We start from the raw sequence: 23,521 nt of genomic DNA, 5'->3' as shown, positions 1-23,521 counted from the left end.
CAAATAGAATCCCAACATGTAATAATGAGAAGAAATTTAGTACCTGAATGCAGTTTTTAGTACCTGAATGCCCGACATGGATGACTTGGTAGAGATGTGATTTTAATCCCCACTGCCCCTGATTTTGGATGGATTAGCACCTTTTTTACAATTTCTTATACAACAAAATATTTACGTGGGTGTTTATTAATTCAATATTTTTTTTTCCTTATATTTTCAATGTGCAATGAATACAAAAAAAAAATTAAATATATATATATATAGAAATTAGTAATAATTTCACAAAATATTTATAAATTTATGAAAAAAATTATAATTTTAGGGAAATTCTTGGGTGTACCTTCCATATGGTATGCAAGACATATGTACTTTTATTATGTATTTTTTTTTTTTTTTTTTTTTTTGGTTTTGCTTATATATTTTTGTGTTTATTATTATACATTGTTGACCTGTTAATTAGGTCAATTTACAAGTAAATCATACTAAAGTAATAGATTTTATTATATAATCAAAACTATGAATAAGTAATTTTAAAAAAACACATAATTAACGCAAATTCGACTAAATTATCTTATAAAAGTTTTAATGATGGACATGAACCATGGATGGACATGAACCAGTAATTATTTTAATAATGGACATGAACGATGGCGGGTTGGTAATTATAATGATGGACATGAACCATGGATGGACATGATGAACATGAATCATGGTTGGTTAGTAATTATTTTAATGGAAAGAAACTTGGTTCCGACATGAACCAGTAATTATTTTAATGATGGACATGAACCATGGATGGACACATTACGCCAAAATTGGGCTTTAGCGACGGTTTTTTACCGCCGTTAAAGGCTGTAAAACCGCTGTTAAAGCCTTTAACGGCGGTATTAACGGCGGTTTCGTTACCGCCGTTTATGCGTGTGTCGAAAAAAGTGAAACCGTCATAAAAAGGCAAATTACCGTCGTTAAAAGTCGACCAAAAACGGCGGTTTTTTACCGCCGTAAATAGATTTAAATTTTTCAAAAAATAATTCTTTCTTCTTGCACTCCCCAAGTTTTGAACCCAAGACCTCTCATCTACCAACACCAACCACTCTGCCATAGCCACTCTTCATGAAATATATTCCCTAAATAAATATTTAAACAATACTTTTACTTTATTGTAGATGGTTTCGCCGGAGCTCGCCAGAATTTCGCCGGAGCACGCCGGAGTTTCGCCGGAGCTTCGCCGGCAAAGACCGTCGTCATTAACGGCGGTAATGATTGGACATTAGCGGCGGTTTTGTTACCGCCATTAAAAGTGGGCATTAACGGCGATTTCGTTACCGCCGTTAAAAGTGGGTTTCATTACCGTCGTTAAAGACACTTTTAGTGGCAGTTTTTTTAACGGCGGTAACGAAACCGCCGTTAATGATACATTAACGGCGGTATCAACGGCGGTTTTCGTTACTGCCGTTAAAAAAACCGCCGTTAATGCCCTGTTTTGGCGTAGTGAAATCATGGTTGGTTAGTAATTATAATGATCGACATGAACATGGATGAATATTTTAATGGGAAGAAACTTGGTTCCGGCATGAACCATGGTTGGTTAGTATAATTATTACCTCCCATTTAAAATATCAATAATGATTGGGATTCCTATCTTTTGAAATTTTCGCCGCCTGTAAAATGATGTAGACTATTTATGTAAAAAAAAAAAAAAAAACATGAATGGTTTAAATCACTTTAGGAAAGGTGGGGGTTTTCAAAATCAAAAATGCTTCTCACCCCCAGTTTTTCCGACCCCCAGTGACCCCCAGTGAGGTGGCACTCACGTGATTGTCATGCGACTGAAAATCTATGTATCTGTTAATAGACCCAAGCACACAGGTTCACATTTCATTTTGAAATTTCCCCCCCTCCCCCTTCAAACACGTATATGTCTTCGCTCCAATGGTAACAACTATTGACCTCCCACTCCGACGCCTGACTCCCACTTCGACGCCGGCGACCACTCCTTCCCTTCACTCCGACACCGACAGCCCGTTCCCTAATCTGTCTGTCTCTCTTTCGCTCTCATCTGACGAGAAGAATGACGAGATTAAGAGGTAAATTTAAACGAAACTGAATGTTATAATTTATCTGCGTATATATAACAGGTATATCTGCATAAATTTCACTCTCTCTTTCCCTCTCTGTATATATATCTATCTGTGAAGCCCCGACTGTCTGTATGTATATCTGCGTATATATATATCTATCTATCTATCTAATTCCTGTTTCGATGAAAACCTTGATTTGAAATTCCTTTTCATAAATTTCCTTTTCATTTGGGAATTGTGGCATTTTCATTTACGAATTGCGGCCTTTTCATTTGGAGTCTTACATTGCCTTAAACATGTTCGATGAAATTCCCCAACAAAATGTTTAATCTAATCATTTACCTTTTTGAATTGGTTTAATTTCTCCAATGCATAACTTATTGATTAAACATATATAATCAAGAGTGAAAACCTGTTTAATCAATTTCAGGTTTAAAGCACCCTTGATTATAAGCAATTGTTTATAATCAATTATGAAAACCAAGATAGATACAAGTCAACAGATTTGTAATTGCTTATAAGCAATTATGAAAACCTGAAAATTATAAGCAATTGGTTATAATGAAGAGTGAAAACCAATTCAAATAATTGCACCTCATCACCATGTGTTTGACCTGTAGCAATTTAGCAAACCTGTTGACCTATTGGAATTTTAGCAAACCTATTGACCTGTATTAGTAATTTAGCAAACCTGTTGGAATTTTATCTATCTAGCAAACCTGTTGACCTGTTAGAATTTTAGCAAACCTGTTGACCTGTATTAGCAAACCTGTTGACCTGTATTAGCAATTTAGCAATTTAGCAAACCTGTTAACCTGTATCTACCTATCTATCTATCTATCTATCTATCAAACCTAAAAACCTGAAAAAACAAGGAACCAAAAAAATATCTATGTATCTATTAACAGGTAATTCACCTGAAAAATCATTAATTTTTTAGATTTTTCTAGCAGCTGGACCTGTGTGTGCATGCTGCAGGTGGATCTGATCAGTAATTTACCTAAAAAACACAACTTTTGTTTCTGGAGCATGCACACACAAGGATGAAACCAGCAAGGGGAAAATGAAGGATTGTATAAGAACTTCTTCTACTTAGATAATGGATCAGCTACAGGACTCCTCTATCACTTTCAGCCTTGTGAAGCTGAAACAGGTGAGTTGTGAAACTGAATCAGATTTTCACTTCATACCATTTTCCTAATTATTTTTCATCAGAAATACTTGTAAGGAAATAATTCCAGCATTCTCCCTTAACTTAACTTATTAACTTTACTTAACTTGCTATTTATCCCTCTTTGCAGATGTCAAGTTCAAGTGTCAGTGGCAGTAGCTCAGGTTGGTTGACATACGTCAACAAAAATTGTCGTACATGTAATAAAAAGGCCACCATCAAAATATCACAAACCGATCAAAACAAGAACAAGTTATTCTACTATTGTAATGTTTGTGGTTTTATCGGATGGTGTTTACCTACGAATCCAGAATATGGAGGTCATCAAATTCAAAGAGACGAAGTCCCAACTGTCGGCGAACAAGTTATGACCGAACAACTTCGAGCTATGACTAAACAACAAATACAGATGACAAAACAACTTTGGATTCAGAACGTAAAGATGCAAAAGTTGATATATATGTTGTCCGTGTTGTTTGTAATTGGTGCCTTTAAACTTATGAATATGTAATAAGTAGAAGTAGATGTCAATGTACAAGTTCAAGTAGACTTAATACTTTTGTGATGTTTTGGAGGAAATTATATTTTGTTATGTATTGAAACCTACTTATTGTACCTCTTTTGTGGTTAGTGGAATAGAAAATGGCTTGTTCAAATTTGTACACTTTCTTCAATACTCATTGAATGGACATTGTTAAATACAGGAAACTGTTGAATACAAGTAACTATTGTTGAATACAGGTAAACTATTGAACATGGTAAATTGAATACAGCAAAACTATTTAATATACATTGTTGAATACAGGGAAACCATTAAATATGCATTGTTAAATACAGAGAAACTATTGAATACACATGGTTGAATACATGAAAACTGTTCAATAAACATTGTTTAATACAAAGGACTGCTAAATAAACATTGTATATTAAATAACAAAGTTTGAATCTCAATAACAAAGTTGTAACATAACCTACCATCTCAAAAATAAAGTTTGAAACTCAAATTAATAGACTACATAATTTCCAATCTTCTCAACATCAAAGTTTGAAACTCATAATAGTAGACTACATAATATCCAATCTTTTCAACATCAAAGTTTGAAACTCATGATAATAGACTACATAATTTCCAATCTTTTCAACATCAAAGTAAACAACTCAGATTAGTAGACTACATAATTTCCAATCTCAAAAACAAACAGTTGGAATACATAGAAACTAGTCAAACAAGTCTGTAATATCCAAGCTTCCCGATGCAGAACCATAAATCTGAGTTGGAGCACTTATCAAACTTCCCTGTGTGCCACTTATGAAGTCCGATGGAGTAAGAGATGTGCCTCCAATACCATGGGCCACCTATGACAATTCATTGCAAAAAGTACATGTTAGAATAATACACTTTGCAAAAGTACATGAAGTACTCTTTCGAATACATTTTGTAAAAGTACATGAAGGCCTCTTTGGAACACGTACCGGTACATACATACTATTTTCTGTGCCAACCATATAAGGATAATACGGTGTTTGAGCTTGAGCTTGAGGTTCAAATCGGAACAACTCAGCAGCCTGTATGTTTTGAAGAATAATTACAGATTGAAATTTATGAATTGCTTTTACATACTTCAATAGACTTTGTCAAAAAAAACATTTGAATACACATTTTACCTTTGCTTTTGTTTGTTTTTTTGTCGTTGCCTTGAACCGATTAACAATTTGATCTACTTTGGCAACCTTCCGTTTCGTAACTGGACGACCTCTTCGCTGAGCAACCAAAGGACTAATCAGCTTCCTACTAGTACCTCCTTGTGTAGAACCGGTGTGAATCGGACTTCTTGTTGAACATGGTAAATTACTCCCATCACCGGATTCTTCTTTCATGACTCTCTCCTTGATTTCATCCAACCCAAGGTCTACAATTCTAGTTTTGCCTTCAGAGTTCCCAGCAAGTTGTACAATGGCAATCAATTTTTTGTTCATCCTCTCATAGGTACTTGCATTGAAATCATTCCCAAAGCCGGTGTATGTGGTTTTGATGCATGCGTATTCTCTATCCACATCTTTTCTCCACCGAGGCAAAATGTACTTACTTGACACCTCATTTATGCATCTTCTGACAAGCACAGCGAGTGAGTGAGCACACATAATGCCTCTAAACTCAAACAACCGACATATGCATTGAACTTCACATTCAATTGAATTAAAATAGACAACAAAGTCCACATGCTTCATCTTCTCAGAACCTACCATCGCTTCTTGGACATTATATGTAGAAATTGATCCCTCCTCTTTCACAATCACCGCCTGACAGTAAACTAATCTCTTCAACTCTCCTTGAACTTCTTTGAATTTCGCATTGATGTAGGTTTGTTGAAATTGCTTCTCAAACCCGTATATAGTTAGGCAATCAAACAATTTGTGTCGAGACTTGAAGTCTGCTTTCTTCTCTTTCTCTACCTTATTTCTCAAGGCATTGTCATATTGTTCAATGAATTGCTTCAATGTAGTTTTTGGATTTACATATCCATCAAAAAATGCATTCATACTTTCACTTCGTTGTGTAGTTGACATGCCAGCCCAAAAAATGTCTTTAACATAGACAGGTACCCATCGATTCCGCTAATCATATAGTACCCCCAACCACTCATTATCATAAAGATTGAATGTTGCAAGCATCTCTTCCCATTTACTCTCAAATTCAGCTCTTGTCAGATAGTCATAAACTGCATTTTGCATAGCCAACTTTATGGCTTCATACTAAGCATATCCTTTCAACTTCTCCAGAATTTTCTTCATGATATGCCATAAGCACCACCGATGTCGAGCTTGTGGAAACACAATTTCTATAGCATTTTGCATAGCTCTACACTGATCAGTTATGATAGCTTTTCGAGAATGATTTGACATGCAACTTAACCATGACTTGAATAGCCAAACAAATGTGTTAGTGTCTTCACTAGACAACAATCCACAACCAAGCAAAATGGACTGTCCATGGTGATTAACTCCGACAAATGGAGCAAATGGCATGTCATATTTGTTCGTCAAATAAGTTGTGTCAAATGAAACGACATCTCCAAATGCTTCATAAGTCGCCTGACTCCTTGCATCAGCCCAAAACAAGTTTCTAATGCGAAACTCCTCATCAACATCAATCACATAAAAGAATCTCTCACTATGTGCTTGCATCCTCATAAAATAACTTTGAAGTGATTCGGCATCACCTTCCCCAAGCGTCAACCTTCTAGCTCTCTCAATGTAATTTCTTGCATCTCGCTCGTCAAATGTCAATGACTCGTATCCCCCCGCTTCAACAACCATTGAATGAAAGTTCGTAGACACCCCAATCCCTGCTTGATCATTAATTTCTAATATTCTCTTCACAGGAGTAAGAATTTTCTTATTCATTGCAAAATGACGTGAGTCGATGGGAATCAAATCATGATTATACTCAAGGTTAACTGTGGTTAGTTTATATCTCTCATCCTTTTATACACTACCTCGTACCCTTGTTGTGCAACCAATTTTTGTGGACAAACATGGCTTCAGAGGGTTGACTTCTAATGTCTTTTTTCTCTGCCCCGCTCGAGAACATTCAATTGCAAAGTTTAGCAATTGCCCATCATCTCCAAAATGTTGTGCTCTATGAGCTATAGAAAATCCATGCTTAGCATATTTTCCATAAAATGTGTACACCTCTTCCCTTGAGGTAAAACACATACCCTTCTTAGGTTCTTCAACGTGTTCGCCCTCATTTATTAAAGGATTCTCACCAACATTTGAATCAACCTCCATTTTTCCACTTTGCGTACTGAAATAACAATTAAACAAATATCATTTCCGTAACAATGCCCAAACAAAAATACTGTTTATAGATTATGGAACTAAACTTCATATTTCAGATTTTATATAAACTCTTTACAGATTATCGAACTACACAGTTTACATATTATGGAACTATTCATAATTGTGAACCAAATTTCATATCTCACATTACTTATCTCACAAAATTACTTATCTCACATTACTTTTCTCACCAACTTTCATATAAACTTTTTACAGATTATGGAACTACACTGTTTAATTATCTCACAAAAATGTCTTCAAATTACTTATATTCAGATTACAGATTATATAACACTGCCCAAATTTCATATTTCATATTATATAACAATTACTCATAAAATAACCACAGTTAATCATAGGTCCAAAATGATAGATTATATTTCATATTATGTTTCCAGATTATATTTCAAATTTCATAGGTCCAAAATGACAAATTGATTAGAATTAATTTCAGATTTCCTTCCTTGTACCGAATTTACAATTACAAGTAACTGTGTGCATAATATGTTTACACACAAAGAATGACAAATTGATTAGAATTAATTTCAGTAATTTACCTAAAAAACACAACTCTTGTCCAAAATGACAAATTGATTAGAGTTTACAGATTATATTTCAGATTTCAGAATTAGCATATAACTGAAAGAGAACTCAAGTTGGATTAGCATATGAAATTGATTTTTTACCTCATAAACCAGATTGATGGACAGAGACAGAGCAGAGCAAAACTAGACAGAGCAAAATTACAGGAATTCTGAGGATGGATGAGAGCGAGTAATCTGATATTGCTCAAAACAATGGCCGTTGTCCAGAATACACTTTTGCAGAAATTCCCGGCGAGCTATGGTGGAGGAGGAGGAGGATGGCGACGAGAGGTGAGGATAGGCGAGGGAAGACAGACGAGGATAGACGAGGATGGCGGCAAGAGTTGAGGACAGACAAGGGAAGACAGAAATTTCCGTTTTTTCCATTTTTTTTTTTCCTCAACTGTGTTTACAAATCAGCTGCCACCTCATCACCATGTCACTGGGGGTCGCCATGTCACTGGGGGTCTGTAACGGGATTGTTTCAAAATTGAGGTCTCACTGATTTTTCTTAAAATATTTTATATATATATATATATATATATATCATGTGCATCTAACATTAAAAAAGGTTACGAGTGTGTTTAGTTTGTATTTTAAAACATGTTTTTAGAAGAAAATTTTCAAAAATATGTTTGGTTACAAATTTTTTCAAAAAAATTTCAAAATTACTTTTCTCTCTATTACATATCAATCAATCACTTTTTCTTTCTTATCTCTCCTTCTCAATCACTTTTTCTCTCACACACATGTACTCAATTACAGAAAATATCAAATTATCCCAAACTCTCAAATTGTAAAATTATTTTTAAAATATACAAGTAAACAAATTAAAAATATTTAAAATTAGATTTACCGTCTAATAAGAGAGTGATTCTAAACAAACAAACTCGTGAACTTTTTAAGAAAGTTTGGTTATTATGTAGAATGGTGTCTGTATGAATATATTATGTGTCTAAACTTTTGGATAAAAAAAAATTTTAATTAGATTTATCGTCTAAGCTCAAGATTTAATTAGTAAATTTTTCTCTCAAACATAAGAATAAAATAAAAAAAATTATTAAAAATATTGAAAAACATATAATTACATTAAAAAAATAATAATAATAAAGTTGTTGCACCTTGAGATGGCCTTATAAAATCATTTGTTTATGATTACTGGATCAAACTAATTATCTTGAATGTATATAAGAAGAACGTATCAAATTATATGAGAACAGCTTTGCTAGAGAGCTTTAGTAGAGCTGCTCTAATAGCAGCTCAACTGAGCTGGCACACCCCCCCCCAAAAAAAAAAAACAAAAAAAAAAAGACAAAACAGAAGGAGGAAGAAAACAAATTAATGCTACTTTAGAGCTCTAAAACATTTTTCATGAGAATAGATCAATTATTTTATGAATAAGCCTATAATGTAAACATGGAATAAAAAATATCAACCCAAATATCAAAGGAGATTTGGTCAAAATTCCTTTATAATAAAAATTTTAATACATTAAGAACAAGTACAAAAAGTTTTCTTTAAGAAGTTCGATCAATTATTTTATGAATAAACCTATAATGTAAACATGGAATAAAAAATATCAACCCAAATATCAAAGGAGATTTGGTCAAAATTCCTTTATAATAAAAATTTTAATACATTAAGAACAAGCACAAAAAGTTTTCTTTAAAAAGTCCAATAAATATTACTATTATCAAAATATTAAACTTTAAAATAATATAACTTTGATGTAAATATCGATTTTTAATAAAATTGATCAGTATGTTTGGTTTCAATTTTTTGAAAATTAAATTTTTTGTTTTTTGTGTTTCTTTTTTAATGAATATTTTTAAAATTTGAAACATTTTTTTTACTTTTTTAGATATACCTTACTTAAATGTATCTAAAAAGAAAAATATTTATAAAAAAATATTTTAAAAAATTAATAAATACAAAAAAATACAAAAACAAATATACTGAAATTTCATTTTTATTTTTTTTTTAATGAGCTTTCTAAATATTTTTTTCACAAAAATTATAGTTTTTAAGTATATTTTATGTCAAGTGTGTTTAAAATATTAAAAAATTCTGTAAAAGCAAAAAAAATACGAAAAATAAAAAAATAAAATTTTCTGAAAAGTGTTTACAAAAAACTAAAACCAAACAAAATAAATATTTTTAAAATTCTCTCATCAAGATCTATTAAATAAGATTCATGTGAACTATAAAATTCTTTAAAAAAAAAAATATTACATTTGAAATTGATGTTTAACAGTAACATGTTACTCTATCTCACAATAACATATTACTCTGTTTGACAATTACTCTATTTGACAGTAATATGTTACTTTGACAACATTGTCTAAGAAGGAAAAAAAATATTTTGCCCTTACTCTATGTGTTTTCTCCTTAGGAGGTTTATGAAGAAAAATAAATTAAGCTATTCTTTTCACCAAACAAAGATTCAATAGAGAGATTTTGACTTTATATGCTAGGTTTGGCATCCCTTAATAAAGTCAAAAAATCAAAAAGTTACTATCTTATTTAAGTCACATCATCTTATTTAACTTGCATCACCTCTCCACCACATCACTTCAAACCCAACTCATATTTCATAAAAACTCAAAAAATACACTTATTTAGAACATCTCAGACAACTTCCCAATATCAAATGCCTAAATTAGGCATAAATTTATATTCACCAGCCTCAGAAAATCTCAGAAACTTGCACTCATATTCCATTCCAGATTTCTTTACCTACTTGTACAAAAAATGCAATAACACATTCAAAGATTTTATAAAATCTGAAACAACCAAAAGATACTGACGGTACTTTCATTCATCTTGCATTGTTTGTGTTCTGATTACACTGAAAAAATCTACACACAGATAAGTTCTTTCCAACACGAAATTGGAGCAAAACAAACACAAGAATACGGTACCCAACCGCCATTAGGAACAACACCAGTAAATTTTCCCACTTAGAATTACTGTTGGGAGATATTTCATATGTGCTTTGAAGAGCCTGATAACCAGAGATGGTCCTTACCTGCCCGACTGCAAAGGAAGTCCCGATGTACTCATTCTCCAACAGCCCCTGAAGCACAAGCGGGCAACAGATATGATATTCATTCATCACCGCCAATATTGATAACATAGAATATATTGGAGATGATGATATCAATAATAAACAATAATGTTGTGCAGAAATCAAAACAATAACAGTAAAGAGAAACAATCAAACAAACAGAACACATATCTATTGTATAACATAATGGTGAAAAATTATCTTGGCCTAACTGCCTCAGCCCTTTGCTTCCATAAAAGGTGCCATATAATAAATATAGTAAAAAATACAAGACACCTCACAACAAATAAATTTTTAATTTAACTGCGTATAAAGCCCTCAATAGAGCAGAATGGCCAAAAAGGTTTCTATAGCCGTCACCACTTGATTGGGCCACAAGGCTTAATTAGGTTTGGTTTGGTTTGGTACGGTACCTCAAAACAAATAATTTGCTATCTACTCCCAAATACTTGGAAACTTTGGGGCCAATTCTAGTTTATTAAATTAAAAAGAATCATACACTACTCTTTCTGGCCAACGATTCCAAAATGAAAACTGAAATAGCGAACATTTCGACAGTAAAACCATGTTTCCAGATTCATGGCACATTTTAGGGAGACAGGGACATTGTATATCATATTTTGGGGGAAAAAAGAAGAAAAATGGAATGTTGTAGTAAGTTCATCTTGCCTGGATAGAGTATGTGTGGAAAGCAATATACGATATTGGGTACATCCATACTGGTCCTGGCAAAGCACTTCGAATTCTGAAATAGCCAGCCGAAAGCATCAGTAACACCTGCAATGCCATCGTGTGGACCAACAGATTAAAAACAATTGTCTTATACATCCACGAAACTTAGTACATGGTATAGTCAACAATGAAAAATGCTTGTATGAGCTCTCCTGAATCACCATAAAATAACAACTTTGAGGTAGTATTGTGCATTGGAACTTACATGTATGCACACCAAAGTCAAGACACTCCAAAATATGTCTTGCCAAATGGCAACAGCAGCCAGCATTAGTCCTTCATTTACTAAAAGGCACGCGAAGAAATTCAGCACAAAGTACATCAACAAGCTGAACTGATCTCGGAGCCCTATGAGGAAATAGAAGACAAGACCGGATGAAATGGAGATAAGGAACAAGAACGGGATACTGGAGAGAAGCTGCCCAAGTAAGAAAACCAATGCCCCCGAATGCTGGTTTGACCGCTCACAGGTGTATGTCTGCATCATAAACGGCAATATGATTAGGTCATAGAGTAAAGGGCATGAATGACACAACTATGCAACTTCTCAAACCAATGATGTAATCCTTGGCACAATTTGTGCATGCCATTTATTGTCCAAATCATAAACAAGTGCTTCAAGATGTCTAAAATTAGCACTATAAGGGAATCTGTGTAATAAAACTTATGCCATGTTTCTATATTGTCCAAGATAATTCTATAGTTTTATTTTTTGGTGGAAGTTCTAAATCTTTTTTCTTAACAGGAAATAATTGAACTCACAGGGCAGTTAGAGAAATAAAAATTACACCCCAAAGGTCAACATGCTTGCAAAACTAGAGGTTACAATTATTTGAATTAAAAAAATATAGCTGGAAGTTTCAAGCAAGTACAAATAAATTGGTTATCTATTTTGCTTAGCCATATATTCCATGACTAGAATTAATTGTGCAAAAATATTGAGATGATTGATTTCGAAAGTACTAAGAGCTTCAAGATTGATGGAACTCTTCCTTATGATGATTGATAATAAACTGAAAAAACACTATTGCACTCGTTAGCTTACAGGATGGATGAGAGTAACTAACTAAACCCTTCGAAAAGGAACTCAAGCCAAGGTGGTTATGGCAATCCCAATTGCTACTCTATACAGCGGTTTAGGCATATAATAGTGACTATAAACACATATGGCAAATTGGTAATCCAATTCCCTTAATCATCCTTTAGTTGTATTAAATCATTATTGATCCTTGGCATGTACTATTAATTATTATATGTATGTGTCATCACAACTCAAACTATTCAGAACTTCCTTAAATGCCAAGTATGAATGACCCAATAGCCCCTTTAAAGCCAAGATTGTCAAATGCAAGCTTCCATGCAAATGAAACACATATTGGCAATCCCACAGGGTACTTGAAGTCAACATAAATGAGAAAATAGCAACTCTTATTACCTTCATTTCTTTCATTTGTGCAGGTAGTCCAGCAATGCTTAGAAGTGAAGTAAAAGATACAAATACAAATATCGCGGCAACTCTAGTCTGCAATTTCAGAGGCCAGTCATAGAGAAAAGGTCAGGCATGTCACAAGAAACACACAAGAAGAATACGCAAATAGATAAGCACAGGAGAAAAATCTGCTCAAAACAAATGGTTAAGCAAGGATTAATAGTAGAGTATTTTAGAACTTCAAACTAGAAATTAATAGTGTGTATTTGGCAATTTCAAGCTAGAATTTAACATGTGTTTTTCCTAACAATCAGTATCAACATTTCCATGGGCCTATTTTGGGCATTTTAACCTCTGTAAGAAATGTATAGCCTACCTATGTAATCACAAAATAACAAGAAGCAACATCACCATGGGATTGTTCGTACACAACAGAAATGGAAACTGAAACAATTAAAAAAGGGTTACGTAATTGGAAAGGATAACTGCCGTATTTTCAGGGTATTTTTCCCAAAAAAATCCCAAAAGGCAAAGAGTATGCCACTGAGGAATCTACTTCTAGAAACACTTCTTCTGCAACCTCATAGGCTGGCGTTTTGACTTCTACAAATCACTCCCACAATGATATCCAGCAAATTGCACAACAAAGTCACCATGAAAAGCCATTGTTACTTTAGTTTCACTCCTACTTCATCTTAAAACAGTTTTCCCATAAACATCTTTTGTAGCCTTTAAGAATCCGTTAGTAATAATCCATATAAGCCAAAAATAGAATAAAACAGGCATAAATAACAGAATTACGGACTTCAAAACATAGCACAACAATGTGGAGCAGAGGATGCCACTTCTAGATGAAATTATTAGAGTGGCATTGTGGTTTGTGGACAAATGGATTTGGCCGCCATTGCACATATATATTAAAAATAAATAAATAAATAAATAAAGGTGATTTGTGGACATAAAAAGGAAAAAATAAGAAATGAAATAAATGATGTACAGACACTGAATTTTAGACCTAAAATCAGGTGGGGATTTGATAAGTATGGTGAAGACTGCTCATAGTTTAGCTAAGGATATTCTTAAATAATTAACATTTGAAACAACTGCATGCCGTCTTAATTATCATTTAAATTCTGTAATGAAAGAAAGGTGTTTGAGTTTGAATATCTGAAACTCACCACAACAGATGATAAGGAATGCCCTAGTCCAGAAAATACTGTACCAATACTTAGTGTAAGAAGCATATAGAGAATCAGCCGAAGCCAGTAGTATTTCCACTCCCTTGACATAATCAATAAGGATCTCCAAGTCAAAACTGCAATTCGCGTAGCATTGCTTGCCTTCCCCTTGCTTTTGAGAGATGGACCTCCCTGTGATAATAGTTGCATGTAACAAGTTAGGGCACATGACAACTCATAGAAGCTCCATCTGATAATTATGGCCGTTCATTTTGGGCTTTGGAGGCCATGCATGATAAAAGCAAAATGGGCATGATTTAGTGTTAGAATTTCCCATCTTTACCTTCACCTACTCCACTACACACTCCACTTCACCTACCTCTACTCCACTACACACTCCACTTCACCTAACCCACTATCACCTCCACTACACCTACTACCACATTACCTTCACCTACTCCACTACACACTCCACTTCACCTACCTCTACTCCACTACACACTCCACTTCACCTAACCCACTATCACCTCCACTACACCTACTACCACATTTTCTTCTATATATAGATTGTATAGGAATTGTAATTAATGAATCTTGTAATCTATCAATCAAGACATCAATCAATAATACATAAATTCTTACATGGTATCAGAGCAAGGTTAAGAATTTAATATTTTTTCGCTTCACCGGCGGGCGGCAACCTCGCCTTGGCCGCCCGCCGGACCTCAACCTAGTCCGCTAGAATTGTCTACTACATACCTACCTCCTCATCATATCTTCATAACATCTCATTCTCTCTCGGCATCATAGTAGCCGTGATACTGCTCATACTTCTGGACAGCGGAGAGAACATCGTCTTTCTCGATCTTTCCGCCGACGCCGGTGGCGAGATCCAAGGCTCCGGCTTTCGACATCACTCTCCCCAAATAGTCCATAGCAGCTTCTCCACCGGAAAGATACTCCTAACAGCAGCGGAAAAAAGGTGTTTCCCTCAGCCAAACAAGGCTCAATAGCTGTGGTCCTCATCAAAATACGTGTAATTGCTACTCCTGAACTTGGTTTCCCTATCCTTGCTAACAAGCTTCTCAAATGCTTCCGGGCCATGTTCTTCTATGTACTTCTCAGCAGCAGTTAGAATGTCATCTGGCTTACTGAAGATGTCCTTCTTCCTTGGGACATACTAGACGTTAACAGTCTGCTGTGGGTTAAGAAAGAAAGGCCTCAAATAATGCTCATAAACATACGCAGCACCACTGATACTCTTTATGATGGTGGATATTTCAATGCCATTACAACACAGCACCTTGAAATTTATTTTATTTTATTTTCTTATCTCTCTTTCTGACCATTACAACACAGCACCAGCACACTTGTTCCCACCTTTCATCATGGTCTCCACTTTCTTTTTCTTTTTTTATATTTATTTTAATCCATCTTTTTGAAAACAAAACCAATATCACTTTTTTTAATTCCTTAATTTATTTTAATAGCATGAGTGGCCTCTCTTTTCCACCATCTCCCTCTTTTTCTACACAATATTTTTGTACCACCGCCCACTCCATGATTTCCATATTAATATTATTATTATTATTATTATTATTATTATTATTATTATTATTATTATTTTCACAAAAAAAAAAAAAAAAAGTCATTCCAGTTGATTTTTCTGCCTTACCACACCTACCATTCGAGTTTGCCAAACACACTTATTTTATTCATGTCAGGATCAACCCCGATCATAATTTTACACGAGAAAAAAAAAAAAAAAAAAAAAAAAAAAAAAAAAAAAAAAAAAACCACCATAACACACCCAACACCCACAGTGGGATTTTTCTTCTCTACTCTGCTGCAGATCTCTTCTTCTTTCCTCCGTCCTGGGCGGCCCTTGACGGTGCTGCCTCCGTGTTTCCTACGCCGCCGAGCACGTTCACTCCTCCATACTCCTCCACTGCAGCATACGGCGGACCTCCAAATCGGAACATCACAGTGGCCTTCCGCTTCAGCTCCTTATTTTCTGCTTTCAGCACACTTATCTCTACTCGCGCATCCTTATACATGCGTTGGAGCAGAGCCAGCTGGGAATTTAAATGCTGCACCTCATTTGTCCTACTCTGCAGCCGGTTCGACAAATTTGTGACCGCCGTCATGGTTTCCACGCATGACTTCAGAGTATACTGATTAGCCTCAATATCAGTTTGCACCGCCATTTTTTGCTCCACCGACCGCATCGGAAAGTTCAATGGAGCAAAACCAGAGGTGTTTGGTTGAGGTTCACTGGCCACCGCACCAGTTATTTCTCTTGTGGGCTCGTTCAGTTCTGGAAAGAGCGTGAGCAGGTTCTGGGTAGCTGGACGGGAAGAAGAGGCCATGTTTTTGGGTTGCTAAGTGTTTCAGCGAAATAGCAATTTCAGACTGGTAATGTTCGGAAGGGTTGGTGACAGAATGGCAACAAAGTGTTCCACAGTTTCTCTCTCCGCAGAGGCAGAGTTTTTTCAGCGAAGGGTTGGTTTCAGAGATTTCAGAATGGTATGCCTCAGCCTCAGCCTTCGTCTTGGTTAAATAGCCGAGGCAGCCACGCGTATCGCGCGCCTCTTGCCGCCCGACAAACTGGCACGCCTTTTCATGGCACATCTTTTGACAAAGTGGACACGCCTTTTGATGGCACGCCTTTTGATGAATTGGGCACGCCTTTTGATGAATTGGGCACGCCTTTTGACAAAATTGGGCACACCTTTTGAGGGTGCAACTTTTTAAGAGTCCGACAAGACTCTGTAAACTGTCCCGACATTGATTCCGGTTAGTTTTTACAAGTGTCCGACAAGACTCTGTAAACTGTCCCGACATTGATTCCGGTTAGCTCCTTTATGGGTCCGACAAGACTCTGTAAACTGTCCCGACATTGATTCCGGTTAGCTCCTTTATGGGTCCGACAAGACTCTGTAAACTGTCCCGACATTGATTCCGGTTAGTTTCTACAAGGGTCCAGCAAGACTCCGTAAACTGTCACAACATTGTCTTCTACAACGGTCCGACATGACCCCATAAACTGTCTTCTACATCGGTCTGACACCACCATACAGTGTCCTCTACAACGTTATGACACCCCATACAGTGTCTTCACCAACGGTCTGACACGACCATACAGTGTCTCCTATCCTTTTTTATTTTTATGTATTTTCTTGTTTTGTTACTCTCTCCAAACTCAAGTTGGTTAGTTTCTCTCCTCCTTGAGTTTGCGGGGGGCTGTTAGAATTTCCCATCTTTACCTTCACCTACTCCACTACACACTCCACTTCACCTACCTCTACTCCACTACACACTCCACTTCACCTAACCCACTATCACCTCCACTACACCTACTACCACATTACCTTCACCTACTCCACTACACACTCCACTTCACCTACCTCTACTCCACTACACACTCCACTTCACCTAACCCACTATCACCTCCACTACACCTACTACCACATTTTCTTCTATATATAGATTGTATAGGAATTGTAATTAATGAATCTTGTAATCTATCAATCAAGACATCAATCAATAATACATAAATTCTTACATTTAGGGCAAAAGATAAGACAACAGAAAAAGAATGATAAGAAACCAGACACTAAAAATGGTGTAGTTGGGGTACAGCTTCAGATGTAAATCCAAAAATAATCAAAAATTCAAAAGGAAAGGGGAAGGCAGAAAATTAGAGAACTGGTAACAGAGCTCTCTTGGCATCCATAAACTGAAAGGGTAGCCCATTATCTTCTCATATTTCTCACTAGAAACTTCGATTTTGAACCCTCCACAGCTTGGATTTCATCTTAACTATTTTCTAAAGAAACTGAAACCCCATACATTTTATCACCAAAGAAAAAGAACAAGAAAAAAAAGCTATCAGAATTCAAAGTTCATAGGTCATGTGTTACATGGACTCAAGTCTTGGTGGCAGGTACAGATATGTGTAACTCAAATGATGTGACATACAATTCAGTCGGAATACAGAAAACCTGCCTACATGGGACCAAAAAATGTATATAGTGACACTCATACCTTTTCAGTGAGCTTTAGTATCATAGTCTCAACTGCAGCAGCATCCGCTGAAGATTTATAAGTTGCTTCAAGGGTACGTATTGCGACAGCAGTGTCCATATTTACAGATGAAAAATCTCCCTGGTCATCCTGTGAAAATGATTTAGTCCATGAGAGAGAGAGAGAGTGACTTGTGCTAAAATTCACAGCATGTTATATAGTTAAGTCCTGCAAGCTCCAAAGATCACAAAAATAGGAAAATAAAATTATGCTCCATAAAAAGGTTGAAAACGACTGTTCAACCTCCAACTTATTGATCCAACCAATAAAACAGCAAGCACGGAAAGTACCTGACAATTTTTGCACATTGCAATGATCCTGTCGAAGTCTGTATTTATTGCACGTAAAAAGTGATCTGAAGGACTTTGCATAATTGGGCAAGGAAATCCAGCATTTGCAAAGTGCTTCATCAACAAAAGGCATGTTAGTTATAAATATAAAACACATAACCCTAGAGGAGGAAAATAAATGATGACTTCAAATCTTCAAACATAGCAACATTATTAATAATAACGTTAATAACAACGATAGTAATAGTAATTATTAAAACACAATATCATTATTCTTACTACCACAATCATCTTAAATTTGACCATTATTATGTCCAAACTTGAAAGTAGCCCCACATATAATGGACTCACAAACTCTTGAATAAAAAACTTTACACAAACTCAAGATTGAAGAATGCAAATGGATGGTATCCAGTGATGCATTACCTGCAAACAAGCTAATGTCTCTCCAAAAAACAAGGTGTTTCCATTTGAAAGCAGACAGATCCGGTCAAAGAGGCCAAATACTTCTGTGCTGCTCTGGTTGATGGTAAATATAAGAGTGCAACCTGTGCTTGCAAGCTTCTTCAACGTAACCATCATCAGAAGTGCAGACACACTGGAAAAAAGGAGAACTAACCTTTTACTTATCACGGAGTAAAACTCATGGTATACAACAAATGGAACATAGCAGTTGTAGGGACTGTGACCTCCCAACTCAAGTCACTCGGACTATTAAACTCAATGGAAAAATACGAAAATAAATAAACAAAAAAAGCAATACTATTAGACCATTAGTTTTCCTACATCCTTCAGAATTAAATGGAAGAATGCTTTGAAAAGACCAATATAGAGACATTTTTTTCTTTAAATGGATCCCAAATATCTGTTCCATTAAATAAAGCTATGGTCTGGCTTCTCAATGTATGAGAAAGTGTGACACTGAACATAACTGACACGCAAGAGAATGAGTGGGAAGAGAAAAAGAAAATACAACAAACAAGACCCTTTAGTCAAGTAATAATTACAGTACAAACGCATTCACAAACTCCTGATAATAATTAGTTTCAATTCCCAACCAACTTTTAGCAAGGAACCATTCAACTTTTTTCCCTTCACTTTCCTCGAAGTTGAAAATTTGGTCCTTTCTCAGAACAAAGTTCTTTGCATATAACAATGAAGCCCAAAAACATGTCTATATTTTTCAAAATACTATGCCAAAACTTTTTAGTAATTAGATTCAGACTAGCATACAAAGTCCATTTTTGTCAGGCCTCATATTAATATGTGAATTTACAAACCATGGTTCACGCATAGGTAATTCAGCACAGATGGTAAATTTTTCATGCAAGTTAAAACTTGTCGTCAGTATACAAACAATGCATATTAAAGTTCAAAATTGATAGACAAACACGTGTGTGAGGGATGGAATATTAGTTACACCTACATAGTATTTACACCTACCACTACATGATAAGCCATACATATCCTTCACAAAATCATAACATCTCATCCACAAATATCATCTTTTACATTTTTGTAAAATAAACAAGCTACCTACAGAACTCCTAAAACATGCTTCAGTTTGGCAACTTTTGGCATTTCTTTGAACAAGGTTTAGAAATGTGTAGATTAAAGAACGCCGATAAATTTTTAAATGCAACTATGAAAACAATAGAATTTTAATTTTCACTAATGTTTCATGTTAGCTTCCTATGAAACATAAAATGTTCCAGCTGTTTCAATGGAACATGAATGGAATTTTGTTCATTGGTAGCACGTTAAAGTAGAATGTTACCTTATGTGTTCTTAAATATTTTTTACACCAAACAAAATAATTGTTACATTTTGTAAATTAAGATGACCTACAGTCTATATGCAAGATTGCAACACAAGACATAATGAAACTAATGTCTTTGACAGTTCATATCTCATCATTTCAAGAAAACCATAGTAATGCATAAGCTTCTAAATTAGGCTTTGTTTAGACCATTCATGAAAACCTCAATGTCACTCAAGATACCAGGTAAGTAGAACCACAAAATCTGAATTTAAACATTCAATTTATTCACCCTGGCTAGTGTGCTACACGTAATTATGTATTGAAATTTTTTTATAATAAAGCAGTGCAGATCACTCAAGCCATGCATACCAAACTCCACTTGAAACCCTTCCAATCCTAAACCAGAGAAAGATTACCAGCGGAAAAATAAACAAACAAACCTGTCAAGATGATAAAGAGGCTCATCTATAAAGAGAATATGTGGTCTCATGACAAGCTCCCGAGCAATACTGACACGCCTTCTCTCACCATTAGGAAGACCCTTCATGTAACAGTGGCCACCTATGAGTTTATTTGCATAATCACCCAGTGACATAGCAAGGATGGCATCCTCTACTACACTCTTTTTCTGACAGAAGAAACCAGGAAGCTGGAGCAGCGCCGAGTAGTAAAGGAACTCACGCACAGTTAGGGATCCAATAAGTGTGGTTTCCCTATCAACAAATCCCTGTGAGTTGGGTAAAAATAAAATGCCGTGTCAGAATTTGCTGACTCACAAAAAATAAGTAAATAAATAAAATAAAGTGATGGCCGTCAGATAAATATAATATGTTGATAAGACGTTTTATGTTGCAAATTTGCAAGTGATAAAATAGTCCAATCTCATCAAGAACAATTTATGGGGAATTGAAAATATGCAGAATTTCCATGGATAGTGCAAGTAAGCAACTTCAGAAAGTGAAGGAAAATAATGAGAAGATCAGAACAAACACAACAAAGAACAAAAAGATTTACGCGGTTCAGGCTTGAGACAGATACCAAATTAAGACAACAGCCCAATAGAATTCACAGAGTAAATGAAAATAACTAAAATAAGATTCAATGACCAAAACATAATTTAGAACTTACGTATGACCCATATGGCAAACGTGATTTCTCCCCACTCACAAACACCTCACCATACATTTTGTCCGAATCATGCAACCTTCCTAAATTACAAAGAAAACATCAATTTTAGTTTTATTCCATCTACATAATGGTTTGCACTTTTAGTATTGGCAATCAATTGAATGCTACGAACCTGCAAGAGCTCTCAATAGTGTCGATTTCCCAGACTTGGCAGGACCCATAATAACTGTCATTGTGCCTGGTAATGCATAACCATTCGAGCTCTTCACAACCTTATCAGAATACTTTCTTTTTCCCTTTATAGTAACAGTCAAGTCCCTCCACACAACTGATGCCCCAGCAATCTTTCTTGCAACAACAGCACCTTCTGGTAAAGGTGGGGATGGCAATGACCCGCTATTAATCTTTGAAAGAGAGGGTGAGGCCGGAGTGGTTGCAGCATTAATTGAGTCACCTCCTTCCTCCACCCTAGCTTCAATATCGGTGTCATCCCAATCTGGTGAATCCTCAAAGGATATCGGTTGTCTAAGCGAACCGGGTTTGCGCAGATAGAAAAAATTGCTTGATGGAACCCTACTTGCCGGACTACTCGCGGATGAAGATGACGATCTGTAGTTATCAGATTGAGTCTGAATTTCTTCCATTTGACTTTTCCAAAAACTAAAGCATTAAGTTGTTGTGACAAATAGCAAGCTACAACATTTAAATAACTCCAAAAATCAATAGTTGCCTTCAATCCTGTTGAGCATTAGAAACAGCTATACCTGCATCCAACATAAATTAAGCTAATATGAGAAGAAGAAAAAAAAAAAAGCAAAATTGAACTTGAAAACTAAAATTCAAGTTACTTTCTGATCTGTAAACATTTCAATATTCAGAAAATAAAATAATGATTTTTTTTAAGCAAATTCAGTCTTTGCTTGTAAACAGTAGAAGGTGAAGATACAGTGAAAAATTAAGTCATAAATCTTTTTGATTAATGGGGACCCATTAAGGGGAAAAGCCGCCACTCAAGCTAACATAACAATATTCTTTGTCTTGGTGTGAAAACTTTCCATCGGTTTAAACTTAAATAACACAAGACTCCAAGTGCCTACCATTTTGTTTTCTTTTCCCCAGATTTCTCATGATTGAGCATGACCCACGAAACCCAAAAGCTCAAATCCCAAATTACACAAATATACTGGAATACCCAAATACACATATATACATACAGATACACATCACAAAACAAGTGAACCAGTGATTTCATTTGATTCGAATCCCATACGAACCATTCACTGAATCACAACAAGGGAAATCCATTTAGTTCTAACACAGTAAACAATGAGCAGTCACTGAAGAAACCAAGCTTCAACATGCATAACCCTTCGAATGAAAGAGAGAGAGAGAGAGAGAGACAGAGACAGAGAGAGAGAGAGAAACTAAAAAGAATCGAAACCCAGTGGCAGACAATGAGAGGTAGACAGAGAAGGGGACTGACCTGGATCTGAGCGAACTTGAAGGAGAGAGAGAAGAGAGAGTGTGTGTGTGAAAGGAGTGAGGAATGAGGAAGTGTGTTGATTTATATAGTGAGTGGATCAATTAGACCCGCTTTTCCGGTTGTTTATTTTTGGGTAAATTACACTCACCCCCATTACGTTTCTAACAATTACAAAAAAAAAAAAAAAAATTAATTAATTTTAATAATTACATAAATCTTCTTTGCTTTTTCTGATATTGTTAAGATTTTCTCTCCCATTAATTTAAGCCAAACAATGCTAACTTGATTGTGTAAATGACCATAATATCCTTTACACTTAATACCCTTTAATTGTAATTTACCTATATATTAGGATTTGTTTGGTAACCATTCCATTTTTAGTTTTCAGTTTATATTTACAAAAATTTTAAAAACTGTCATAAAAATTTATTTGATAATTTTTTTGATTTATTAATAGTTGTCTCAGTTTATAAATTTGAGGACAAAACGTAAACTTAAAAAATGAGTTTACGTTTTCAGTTTTCAATTTTTTTTTCAAATATTATTTTTTTCAATTAATTATTTTTTCAAATAATTTTTTTCCAATTATTTTTTTCAATTAATCATTTTTTCAAATAATTTTTTTTTAATTAATTTTTTTCCCCAATTAAATTTTTTTTCAATTATTTTTTTAATTAACTTTTTTTC

At 35.0% G+C, this 23,521-nt stretch overlaps 1 protein-coding gene across 2 annotated transcripts; it reads right to left on the bottom strand.

The window, feature by feature from the left end:
- Window positions 1-10,323: 10,323 nt before the first annotated feature.
- On the bottom strand, window positions 10,324-22,933 carry LOC114276800 (ABC transporter G family member 3). Of its 2 annotated transcripts, none has more exons than XM_028218641.2 (12): window positions 22,835-22,933; window positions 21,524-22,115; window positions 21,352-21,431; window positions 20,664-20,950; window positions 18,888-19,059; window positions 18,462-18,575; window positions 18,133-18,261; window positions 14,086-14,277; window positions 12,914-13,000; window positions 11,684-11,956; window positions 11,416-11,523; window positions 10,324-10,755 (listed from the first exon to the last, which is right to left on the bottom strand). In XM_028218641.2, the coding sequence occupies exons 2-12, from the start codon at window positions 21,993-21,995 to the stop codon at window positions 10,498-10,500; spliced, it is 2,172 nt and encodes a 723-aa protein (XP_028074442.1). In that variant the 5' UTR covers window positions 21,996-22,115; window positions 22,835-22,933; the 3' UTR covers window positions 10,324-10,497. The 2 variants fall into 2 exon arrangements, with proteins under 2 accessions (XP_028074442.1, XP_028074443.1); XM_028218642.2 differs by having other exon boundaries at window positions 22,449-22,890.
- Between the last annotated feature and the right edge of the window lie 588 nt (window positions 22,934-23,521).

This window comes from Camellia sinensis, chromosome 14 (genome assembly GCF_055761805.1).
Source record: "Camellia sinensis isolate YWXY chromosome 14, ASM5576180v1, whole genome shotgun sequence".
In the NCBI taxonomy this organism is placed as follows: Eukaryota; Viridiplantae; Streptophyta; class Magnoliopsida; order Ericales; family Theaceae; genus Camellia; species Camellia sinensis.
The sequence above is the reverse complement of the archived record's forward strand: the minus strand, read 5'-3'. Positions and strand labels throughout refer to the sequence as shown.